Genomic DNA, 11851 nt, shown 5'->3' on the forward strand with positions numbered 1-11851 from the left:
GGGGGGGGGGGGGGGGGGGGGGGGGGGAATAAACAAAATGGGGTGTCACATCCTCCTCACCCAGTCCCATTTCCAAATGCTTTCTGGCCAGACCAGACCAGACCGACCACGGAAAGGCTTCCTTGCGTTGCCTTGCCTTGCCTTCTCCAGAACTTAGGGTTGCCAATTCAACTTCAACCTCTGCTTACTTTCCATTCCTCTTCCCATCCTAATTTCCCTTGATCCTCTTCGATCTTCATGGATAAACCCGACGACCCGCCTTTTGATTTCCATAAACCCCGTCTACAATCCCATGACCGGGATGCTCCGCTCTCAGACGTCTCCGTTTTGGGGAATTCTGCTCAGGCTCCGGACCTGATGGATGTCGATCATTCCTGTTCTGTTCCGGATACGGATGATTCGCAGCTGGTTGGAGCTCCGGTTCAGATGGCTGGACCGGTCGTTGTTTCGAAAGCTGGTGGTGATTCTTTACTTACGGTGAATGGGGGATTGAAGGAGAAGAGTTTGGGGATTCGGCGGCGAGGTCGGCCGCCTCGGTGTCAAGTCAAGGCCCCGCCGCCTTCTCTGCAGCAAAACAAGGACGAGGAGGATGTGTGTTTTATTTGTTTTGATGGTGGGACTCTTGTTCTCTGTGATCGACGGTGAGTGGAATTTGTTTTTGTCAATTTGTTGTCTCGGACTCTCGTGGTTTGCTGTGAGTTTCGGGGATGTGGGAGGATTTTTATACTTCGAATTTTGTTGATTCTTTGCTTTGCATTTGCGCTTGCGCCTTCGCCTTTTATTTAGGGAATTATGTCTCGATCACAATTGAGATTTGTTCATTAATTGTATCTTCTATTTAAGCGGAGAATCCGCTGTTAATATAATACGTAGCTCAAGTGATTTTTTTTTCTTGATCTAGTTGAGGTGAGGTAGGGAAATAGTAAGTCTTTAATTTTGTACATTAAGGTGAGGAAGAGTGTTCTTATTGGAGCATTGTATTACAATTTGAGCTAAATTGTTTCCATTTATTGTCTGTTAGTCTTTGCATGTGCCGGCTTGTGAAATGTTTGATTCGTTTCCCCTTCAAAAATGGGTTTTCATTCGTTGTTAATTGACAGAGGTTGTCCGAAGGCTTATCATCCATCATGCGTCAAGCGAGATGAGTCATTCTTTCGATCGAAAGCTAAATGGAACTGTGGTACGTAGCTTCGTGTTTTTTTTTTAAATTTTGTTTTACGTAGTAGGAGTGGATGTCATTATAATACTGCTTACCCAGTATTCACCATCTTATAGTATTCAAGATGCAATTCTTTTCATCATTGTGCAGGATGGCATATATGCACTAACTGTCAGAAGGCTTCCTATTATATGTGCTACACATGCCCGTTTTCTCTGTGCAAAGGATGCACTAAAGGTGCTGATTATCAATGTGTTAGGGGAAGCAAAGGGTTCTGTGGAACATGTATGAAAATAATAATGTTAATCGAGAAAAGCACTCCTGAAGCAGAATCGGTAAGCAAAAATTCTATATGCCATTCCTGTCTATGCATGCATGATGATATTTTATTTCTTAATTCTACTTATTCTTCCATTTTTATAGTGGAGAATATGAAAAAATGCATTCGTAATTTGACACATGCATGTATACGCAAGAAAACCATTTTTGCTTTCTGTTTCACTTAATGATTCCTGGATTGAGATTAACATTCGATCTTCTTTAATCTCTAAGTACCTCGCGATAAACTCATCTAGATGTTCATAGTATTAGTCTTGTATTTGGATCTTGTTATGAGATTCATCTATCAGCCATTTTCTTTATGTCAGTTCCTAATTTATGCCTTTTATTTTCTCCTTCACATCAAAACTGTTCTTAAAATATGCAGGTCCAAGTGGATTTTGATGACAAAGGTAGCTGGGAGTATCTTTTTAAAGTGTACTGGATATATTTAAAAGAAAAACTCTCCTTAACTATAGATGAGCTCATTCGAGCTAAGAATCCATGGAAAGGAAGCATGGATCATAAGATGGCTCCTAGTGAGCCTCATGATGGCAGTATTAATAAAAGCCATGGAGCTCATAATTCATATAGAAGCCTGAAATCGCAGAGGAAAAGGCCTAACACGCAACAAAGCTCTATGAATAATTTCAGTTACGGAGTTGACAGACCTAGTAGTAGTGAGGGGACACAATTGTCTGGAACCACAAAATGGGCAACTAAGGAGCTCATGGACTTTGTTGCACATATGAGAAATGGTGACACACCCAGGCTTTCACCATTTGATGTAGAAGCTTTACTGCTGGAGTATGTGAAGAAAAATAATCTTCGGGATCCTCAACAGCAATGCCAAATTATTTGTGATTGGAGGCTTATCAATCTATTTGGGAAATCTCGTATCAGTCCCTTTGAGATTCTAAATCTTCTTGAATCTCACATACACACAAAAGAAACTGCAGCTGATAATGTTAGCACAGGATCTGGTGTAGTGATCAATCCAATTGAAAGCAAAGAGAAGTGTGATTGTGATACAGTAGATGAATATGAAAGAAAGCATAAAACTAGCAAGAAAGCTGATGAGAGTGGGCAGCAATTAAATGCAGATGAATATGCAGCAATTGATGTTCAGAACATTAACTTGATCTACATGCGGCGTGATTTGATAGTGAGCCTAATTGATGATGATAAAAAATTTAATGATATGGTTGTAGGCTCAATTGTGAAAATACAGATTCCGAATAACGATGAAAAGCATGAATTTCATAGGCTTGTCCAAGTTGTAGGTATTAATATCGAATATTAATGCCTCGTAATGAAATTGAATTGTTATTTCTTACTCTCCTTCGTAACATTTTGCTGATGTTAGCAGGCATAAGCAAAATTTCTACACCATGCACAGTCGGTGAGAAAACAATTGATGTGATGCTTGATGTCTTGAACTTGGACAAAAGAGAGACTGTGTCTATTGATAGGATTTCTAACCAAGAATTTACTGAGGTTAGTAAATTTACCCTGTTAATTGTTGTTTTTTATTTTCATCGGTCTTTTAATACCCCATGGCTAGATTGAAATTAGATGACTGAGTTTACAACGATGGTTCTATGTATATTAACATTATGCAACTTAGATTCATTTATTATGCTTAAATCTGTAATTGTCTTAGTTGTCATTGGAAGTGGGCCCTCATCTGTTAAAAATTACATGTAAAGCTGAATGATTTGTCTTTGAAGTTCCCACTGGCTGGTTTTTTGTAGATTTATTTCCGTCCGTTTTGAAGGTTTCAAGAGCATCCTTCATCTTACGGTCGTACATTTTCTCTTCTAGTATAGGCCTTTTCAAGTAGATAACGTTGCTACACCGTCTAAGTTGGACCCTTGCTTCATTCTCGGATTTTACATCTTGTTTTTGAAATATAATTACTTGGCAGGAAAAGCCCATGGCTAGTATTTTCACATGTTTGGTCTCAAATATTGTCTTCTCATTTTATTTCCGAAAAGAAAGTCCAAGTTACCATTTATTTTGGAGACTGAATGGGATTCAGATTAAGAAACTAAACAAACAAAGTGAACTTTATTAATTGGTTAGAAGACTTTTTTTTTTTTTTTGTCTACATGCTTATAGCTCAAAAGAAGGCAAAAAGGGAAAAGAGGCCAAATATCGTAATCATTGTTTTGAGATACTTTCTCGCTATAGTCATCCCCCGAATGTTTGTGTATCATCTTTGACTTCTCTAGTTCAAAGTAGTGTTATTGTTTGCTGGTGATCATCTATTTGACATGATGTGATAATGTGATGGACATGATTGTCATGGTGTATTTTTTTTAAATATGTGCATGCATTTTACGCTTCTTGTGGTGGTATTGATGTATTAGTATATGTACTCAGGAAGAATGTAGGCGTTTACGCCGGAGCATAAAGTGTGGACTTGTAAAACGATTCAGTATTGTAAGATTGCATTATCCATACCTCTTTATATATTTCAGCCTGTTTAGCTGTCGTGAATTAACCCTTTTTATAGAGATCGAGTTGCCAATAGAGATGTTTGTTTTTTTTACTGCAGAGGGAAATTCTGGACAAAGGACGGGAACTTCATGCATTGAAGATTAATGATGTGAGTTTAACCCCGCCTTTTCCAATTATGAGGTCTAATTACGCAGTGTTTTTTCCTCTTTTCCACTTTCCTCTTTTTTTTTTTTTTTTTTTTTTTTTTTTTTTTTTTTTTTTTTTTTTTTTTTTTTTTNGTAATAGTTTCAGATATATTGTGCATTATTAAATAGAGATGATTCGGTTTATATGCACCAAAATCTGGATATAGCACAAACATCTTTCTCTGAGGTTTACATGTAAGAAACTGTCTTTTGGGTTGCAGATTGTACAACTAACAGCGTCTGGTAACTTTGAGGAAGCGTTGGCTTTATGCAAGTTGCTTCCACCTGAAGATTCAAGCCTTCGATCTGCAAAGGAGAGTTCCATCCATATCAGGTGGGTAATCCTACTAAGAAACCTACTGCTGTGGTTTTTATTCTTGATTTTTTTTTTTTTTTTTTTTTTTTTTTTTTTTGGGGGGGGGGGGGAATTGAGGCTAGAGAAGTTAGGGCAGTTTGGCATGTTGAAGTATCAGCTTTCAGGTCATAACTCCTTTTTAGTTTATTTAAAACCTAAAATAGACTCTGCCCTTAAATAAATAGTATAATTAATATAAATCTTTTTCTTTGGTAAAACAGCTTATTACTTTACTCATAGAAGTCTGTATCAGCAAGTGCAAGATTGTTACAAAGATTAAAAAAAAAAAAAAAAAAAAAAGGAAATTTTATTGGAAAAATAAAAAATCCCCATCATTGCAGTCAGATAAGAAATCAGAATCTGAAGACTATTCTCGAACGAATAATGAGTGAGAATTTAACTGTCTCCATTCCAAGGTGTATCAAATCTATCTTGAAGATTTAGATGAGCTGCGTCAGTATCTTATGTGCTAAGATGTTGTAGTTGTGAAAGTAGTTTAATTATAATCAGATCTTTAATGAACATAATTTTACATGCTTTCCATTATATAAAGTTTAATTCTTTTAAATTTATGAGATGGTTCTAATGTTATTTAAAATGAAAATTTGTTAATTAATTTTTTTTAGGTTAGATTATCGTTTTGTCCTTGTACTTGAGGTTCATTCTATCTCTTTCAAATGTCCAAATTTAGTCTTTCTGCTCCTAATAAATCTTATAGTTGTTCCTCGTCGTTAGTTTGAAGATGATTTTTATCTAAATTTGCAAAATAATAGATTTCCATTGCCAAAATAATAATAATTTTCATTCAAGTATAAAAAATGCGTGAACATGTTTCTAAAGTTTACAAGGAAAATTGATATAGATTTTTTTAGAAAAGTTAACTCTAAACTATGGATAGAGACTAATTTTAAGGTTTATTGAAAGTATGGATTTAAATGAGGACATTTGAAAATACAAGTAGTAAAATTGGATAAGTCTTGTAGTACATGAGCAAAATGGAGTCCACCACCCCCCCCCCCCCCCCCCCCCCCCCCCCNAGTAAAATGAATCTTATGGAAATAGAAGAATAATTTAAGAATTTCTCTTATTGTTTCATTGTTATTTTCATTATTGAAAATATGGGAACTATTTATAATACAGTGAATTAAGGCACATGCAATGTTTTTTTTTTTTTTAAGTTTCCAATTGTCTTTCCAGGAGAGGACAAAACCATATGATGGTGTAGAATGTAGATTTCTATTATATTTAAGACGCTTAAGGACTTTATATACCTTTTTAAGCCAACCTGGTGGTTTGAATTTTCGCCATAACATATATTATATAGATTGAATTGAAATATTTATTTTAGAGAAGTTAATATGGTGATGAACTCTTCTTTTTATTTAACAATTTTCATGTCGCCAAAAAAAAGTGTTTTTTTTTTTTTTGTGTCGTTCTTTCTTTAGGGCGTAGCTGTGAGTTGACATCACTAAATGGTTGATTATTGGCCTAGACAATGTTGCAAATAATAATTTGATAATCGTATGTTATTTGATGTGCTTGGTTTGGTTTTCTGTTTTATGTTTGTCCAGATGCTCAAAATAGAGATCTCTCAACTTGATCACCTCCACGATGAAGCTAGTAAGAAGGGCAATATGGATGAATATCCTTTTATGAAAGATTGTTCTGAACTCACTCTTTCAGTTGCTTTAATGCTGCCATGCTTACCAATATTGCTCAATAGCATTTGTGGACTACTTCTATTTCAACATGATATCTTCTTTCATTTCCTCCCTTCCTTTGCATTTATTTGTTACATGAATATTGAGTGGTTGATTATTGACTACCCTATAGAAGTTCTGTATTGAATAGCGATGCAAGCTGGAGGATTTTTTTAATTTTACTTTTATGCCTTTATTTTAAATTTAAGTTCTACTAGACCTTTTCTCTACACCCATACACGAGCACTGCAAGATCCTTAGGTGTGTGAAGTTGGATTTTCTCCATGTTATGCACATGTCCTTTGGTTTGACTTTATTTGTAGAAGATTTTTAGTTTCTAGTCTGTTTATATTTTGAAGTGCTTGATCTTTTGTGGTATTCCTTGACTCTGCCATACATTAAGAGATCTTGCGGAGAGGTTACATTGTCTCAAGTCACCTGAAGAACATCAGCGTAGGCTTCTAAAAATTCTTGAAGTACGTTCAGATCCAACTATGGATCCAAGTTATGATGAGGTTGAAGAAGATAAGGACGAATCGAACAAGAAAAGACAAGGTCTGTAAACTATCTTACGTTATTATGGAATTATTTTCAAGTTTTTCCTCAAGGAAGTATTCTGTAAATTTATCCGTGTGTTTGCAGGGAGTCTCAAGAGATCTAGAAATTGTGACCTTGATGAAAGAGAGGGGGAGCTTACCTCACCACGAAGAGTAACCAATTCAAATGTTAGTGGAAGTGATGTACAGAAAAATTCAACTAGTACTTCAGAGCAAAGTAGGAATATTAGCTTACCAGCTAATGTAAATAAAGAAGGCAACTGCTTGCCCAGCGACAGGACTTGTGAAACAACATGGGCAGGAAGAGGTCTTTTACCACATAATTGGAATGTAACTAACCAGGCTAAAACTTCCTCTCCTTTGACCTCTGATGGGCATTGCCAAGTGGTGTTACCTGAAGCCTCAGTTCCACCACTTTCTATTGGGATAGGAAGTTTTTCTAATGATGCAGAAGTGGAAAGGATATGGCAATACCAGGATCCGACTGGAAAAATTCAGGGTCCATTTTCTATGACGCATTTACGTCATTGGAGTAATAGTGGACACCTCACTCCTGATCTTAGAGTATGGAGGACAACTGAATCGCATAAGGACTCTGTACTGTTAACTAACGCATTGAATGGACGTTACAACAAATCATCTTCTACATGGCACAACAGTCTTCTGAGTCTAGGGAGAGGGAATGGACCTACTTTGGGCGGTTCTGATAATCGTCATAGTGGCCAAAGGAATGGAGGTACAAATTCTGATATGAAATCTGTTCAGTTTGACATGGGTTTTATCAGGAATAGTAACTCTGAGCAGAAAGATCATGTTACAGTATGTGATGCTGAAAATGAGCCCATGATGAGCACTGGTTCAAGTTCACCTTCTAAAGATTTGTGTGCACCTGCAGATACTGTCAACTCTAATCAGTCTTCGGCTGGGAACCTTGAGGTAGCACACGACCCATTGAAGAACAATAATTCGTGGTCCTATCCTTCCCTTATGAATTTACTTTCATCGGCTACATTATCCTTACAACCACCAGTGGCAGAAGTCCATCAGGCCAAGGAAAACCACAGTCCCAATAGTGAGGATCAGAATTCACAGACAATTACTTTGGGAGGAGTTCATAGTCAACCTAGTCGCAAGAAACAGTCTAGTAGTGAGGATTGTTCTAGTCAATCTTCTGGACAAAACTGGATCACTCCACCTGCCGATGCTTCCTCTCGTGAATGGAACTCTAATTGTAGTGGTCTATCTTTGATGAATTCACTCAAGCCATCAGAGAAAATCCGAGAAATTTTACCTGTTATTCCAAATTCCACCCTGAAACCAACGAGTGGAGATGTTGATATTAAACAATCTGTATCTTCAAGTGTTCTTGTCCAGGATTCTGGCCCTAGCTGGTGTAGTGCCTCAAGTTTTCTGGGTGGACGACAACTTCCTAGTCATCTAGCAGGTGGATGGGGTGGGTATTCGGCTGCACCAGGTAGACCGATTGAGGACTTGAACTCCAGTCTCATAACTGCATCTGGTCTGAAATCATCTGATGTAATGGATGATCATGATACAACCGTGGCTACGATAAACTGGGAGGCAATTGTTGATGAGCCCAATGACTTTAATTCCTTGGTTGATGAATCTGTCTCAGATTTGTTAGCAGAAGTCGAAGCAATGGAATGCTTGAGTGGTTTGGCTTCCACAGCATCAATGGTGAATTGTAGCGAGGAATTAACTCGGGGTTCTAGAAGTGATTGTTTTTTCTCTGTGGATGGATTCAGTCCAGCCGCTGAGATGAAGGTAGATGCATTAAGCTCCACAGCCAATTTGCAGTTTCCATTTCACATTAGAGTGAAAGATGAGCAACCTTGAACTGCAGAAACCATGACGATTCTTTTACTGGTACTCAAGTTGAGGGATCAGAATCCTTGTAAAATATCACCGTACCAATCTGAAACTCTTTCTGACAAACAAAACCGACGGGAATTTCCCCATAACTTCGGCTAATACAGGAATACTGTGGGAATAAAATCAGCACTGCAAAATGGCTTTAGAAAGGATTACAAGTCAAAAAAGCACAACAGACATTTCTGCAACCGATCCTGGAGTGGCCAAATGAGCTATTGTTTTAACACATCGTCTAGTTCGAGGCATCAAAATTCAGTGTAGTTGTACATCTCCCTGAACAGACAGCCACCATTCAGATGGTGTACTTTCCGACCGCCACCCAAAGGGCAGCGGAGTCTGTAGATATATATATATATATATTACGGAGGAAATAGTAATATGCAATAGAGGAGCCCCATGCTTTTGTTTTTGTTTTTGTTTTCTTTTTTTGCCTCTGTAGTTGATAGTTCCATTGCAATACACTTCCACATTTGGTTTTACATTCATTGTTGGAACCCGGAAAGTCTGCTTGTTAACATTGTTGTAACTTTAACTCGAAACCTGCCCAATTAGAGGTCCCGTGGAATAATATGCATATCAATAATACCTGATTGTTTTAGAGACTTCACATCTTCAGGGGATTTATCTGGATCCTTGTTTTGATCTTTGCATATTGGTTGGTTCTGATTTGATCTTTGCATATTGGTTTGTTCAGACCTTCATTGAAAATTATTTGCTCGTTTGACAATATGGTCAGGTGGAGTTTGAACCTCTGACGTTCCATTACACACTCGTTTTACGCAGGTTTTAGATTCTCAGGTAATTATATATTAATGGATGTTAGAAACCCTTCAACTTTGCGAACACTGGTTAGAACTGTCGAACTCCTACTTTCTGGATAATAAAATGTTTATTGCTGCATTTTTTGTATGCAGGATGGGAAATTGAAGGATTAATTTGAACAATTTCTATAATGTTTAAATCTACTTCACTTTAATTCCGTCTAATGCATTTTATTTCTAGGATAAGAGTGTTTTTTTAATGACATAATTTGTTTAGTTGCACTGGAATCAAAAAACTGATATATGGAATTATCGATCTAGTTTGTTTATGAGGCCACTATACCTTTTGATCTTATTTCGATTTTGATGGGAGTTGTTTTCTATCATATTTCTCTATTCATCTCTTTAAAGTTTATTTTTATTATTATTATATATTTATTTTGAGTGACACTATTATTGGACTCAAAAATACATACACGTGCAAACATGACTGTTTGCACGATCATGACTATAGTGGGCCTACAACTTGACCTTCAATTCTAGTTCTTTTATTATGTTTCAGATATGCATCACTTTCATTCACATAGTTTCATATGCATCACTTTCATGCACAAATAACCTATTAGGTGAGTACAACTTTCAAACTTCTTTGGCCTCGTTGTACACGTAGTCATATAAACTTTATATACACTAACCCTACATGCACCACTTTTCATGCTTGTAGAAACCCCAAAAGAGCATAGAACTAATAGATAGTTTACCACCGCAATGAATCACACACATCCATGAGGACTCACAAATAGAAATCATTAGTTTTATACATGATGGCACATAAAATATATTCCGGACATAAAAAAATTCTCATCAATTACATGACTAACAGACCAATCAAAATCACGATTTTGTTTCAAAAAAATTTATGGCCTAACAAACATCAAACAATCATTTAACCAAGCATACATAGGCCTGATTTTGAATTCAACCATCACTATTGTTTTCTTATATGACTACACGTACCTAACGATTGATGCACTAGGTTTAAGATATAGTTTTGATAATACTTGTTATCACAACATGACATCTACCGTTATTTTACTTTTGACGACTTCTACTTCAAAAGTGTTGTACAGACATAGATGTCATCCTATGTTTATATAATTATCATTAAGATTTACGAGGTATAATATTAAATTTATTTCATTTAAAAAAAAGAGTTAAAGAATGGAGAATTAAAAAAAGCTTTAAAAAGTAGTAAAAATCTGCATGCTTTTTGACGTTTGAATGTTAATAGAGAATATAATTTGTGAATCTCCTTTTAAAGTAAATGCTCCTAACACACATTCTAACACGCAGATTCGGATTAAGATGTTCAATCTATCCTAATCCAATCGCCATCCCAAAATCTCTTAAATTTAATTTTCAGACAAAAAAAAAAAAAAACGAATTAATATGACTAAACACGACGAATCAAAATTAAGATTTTTTTTTCTTTTGTAATAAAATCAACAAATCAAAAAAGAAAAGAAATTCAATTTTCCATGCCATAGGTGAGAAGAAACTTCTTTGATTCTTTGAACCGTCCGTGTTTTTAGTTCATCGGAGAAGGAAGCTTCAGAAATTTGAGGCGTTTTTTTGCTTCCAATTCCAAGGATTTTGAGCGGACCCTCATAGTTCTTTGTTTGCTCGCGAAGAAACCGGGAAAGTTCCACGCTGTTGCTCGTCTTTGACTACTGGTGGCTGGGATCATCTTCATTTTCATGTGCATCGGTTCCCTTCAATACAAAAAGGTCTTTCTCGCTCCCAAATTTTTGTTAATTCGTTTTCAACTTTGAAGACCTTGCTTCTTGCGTCGATCTTCCATCTTACACAGGTCGGTTTAATGGCTACGTTACTTCAGAAATGGCCTATTCTTTCTTTCTTTCTTTTCTTTTTTTTTTTAATTCCTGGGCAGTTGATTTCGGCGTGAAATTGATGTGGGTTGATGATTATACGCGATAGTTTTACTGGGTATTTTGAATTTTATTGGTTTTTTGCATCTTCTTCCGCGCGAAATGGCGGGGTGGGATTGTGTGTAATGAATGTTGATCTTTTTTTCAATCAAAATTTCTGAAGTAAGACGGAATTGCTTCGTCAATCGAGTTTTGCTAAAATTGTTCGCAATGTTGCTACAGAATCGAATGGCCGCTGGTGCGGCTCGTAAACGGGTGGGGCAATTGGTAGCCAATTCAGCTTTTCGAAGTTTGGGAGCTTCGAAGGTGTCTTCGTTCGAAAGCGCAATCTCCGACCATTCTGCAAATAATTTATCGGCATTCATCTCTTTGATTTCTCGGTACAGACACTGTGAATTTAGGCAGATCTCTCACCTTTCAAAATCCAACGGAAAGCGTTTATTTCTAGTCGACACGTTAGCCCTAGTAATTTTGCTCTCTTTGTTCTTCCCCCCCCCCCCCCCCCCCCCCC

General features: G+C 36.7%; 2 protein-coding genes across 4 annotated transcripts in view; both read left to right on the plus strand.

Annotated features, from left to right (window-relative positions):
- Positions 1-41: 41 nt before the first annotated feature.
- LOC111447343 (zinc finger CCCH domain-containing protein 44-like) lies at positions 42-9237 on the plus strand. Of its 2 annotated transcripts, none has more exons than XM_023086456.1 (10): positions 42-641; positions 1101-1180; positions 1310-1494; positions 1866-2760; positions 2847-2974; positions 3863-3922; positions 4038-4088; positions 6052-6122; positions 6578-6735; positions 6823-9237. In XM_023086456.1, the coding sequence occupies exons 1-10, from the start codon at positions 238-240 to the stop codon at positions 8592-8594; spliced, it is 3804 nt and encodes a 1267-aa protein (XP_022942224.1). In that variant the 5' UTR covers positions 42-237; the 3' UTR covers positions 8595-9237. The 2 variants fall into 2 exon arrangements, with proteins under 2 accessions (XP_022942224.1, XP_022942225.1); XM_023086457.1 differs by having other exon boundaries at positions 584-641; positions 1022-1180.
- A 1657-nt stretch (positions 9238-10894) lies between these two features.
- LOC111447937 (protein FMP32, mitochondrial-like) overlaps positions 10895-11851 on the plus strand; it is a 5459-nt gene continuing 4502 nt past the window's right edge. Inside the window, exons 1-2 of one of the 2 annotated variants that reach the window (XM_023087340.1) lie at positions 10895-11178; positions 11563-11805. In XM_023087340.1, the coding sequence (XP_022943108.1) occupies positions 11149-11178; positions 11563-11805 (273 nt within the window). In that variant the 5' untranslated portion in view covers positions 10895-11148. Of the gene's footprint in view, positions 11179-11535; positions 11806-11851 lie in introns of those variants that run through there. The other variant, XM_023087339.1, reaches the window with a different exon arrangement.

The sequence above is a fragment of the Cucurbita moschata genome, unplaced genomic scaffold (assembly GCF_002738365.1).
Source record: "Cucurbita moschata cultivar Rifu unplaced genomic scaffold, Cmos_1.0 Cmo_Scf00009, whole genome shotgun sequence".
In the NCBI taxonomy this organism is placed as follows: Eukaryota; Viridiplantae; Streptophyta; class Magnoliopsida; order Cucurbitales; family Cucurbitaceae; genus Cucurbita; species Cucurbita moschata.

What these genes read in the sequence shown, in the direction of transcription:
- LOC111447343 (XM_023086456.1), top strand. Translation starts at nt 238, where the DNA reads ATGGATAAACCCGACGACCCGCCTTTTGATTTCCATAAACCCCGTCTA. An exon ending in GCACTCCTGAAGCAGAATCG is followed by an intron (nt 1,495 to 1,865) that starts GTAAGCAAAAAT and finishes TAAAATATGCAG; the next exon opens with GTCCAAGTGGATTTTGATGA. An exon ending in AAGAAGGGCAATATGGATGA is followed by an intron (nt 6,123 to 6,577) that starts ATATCCTTTTAT and finishes ACTCTGCCATAC; the next exon opens with ATTAAGAGATCTTGCGGAGA.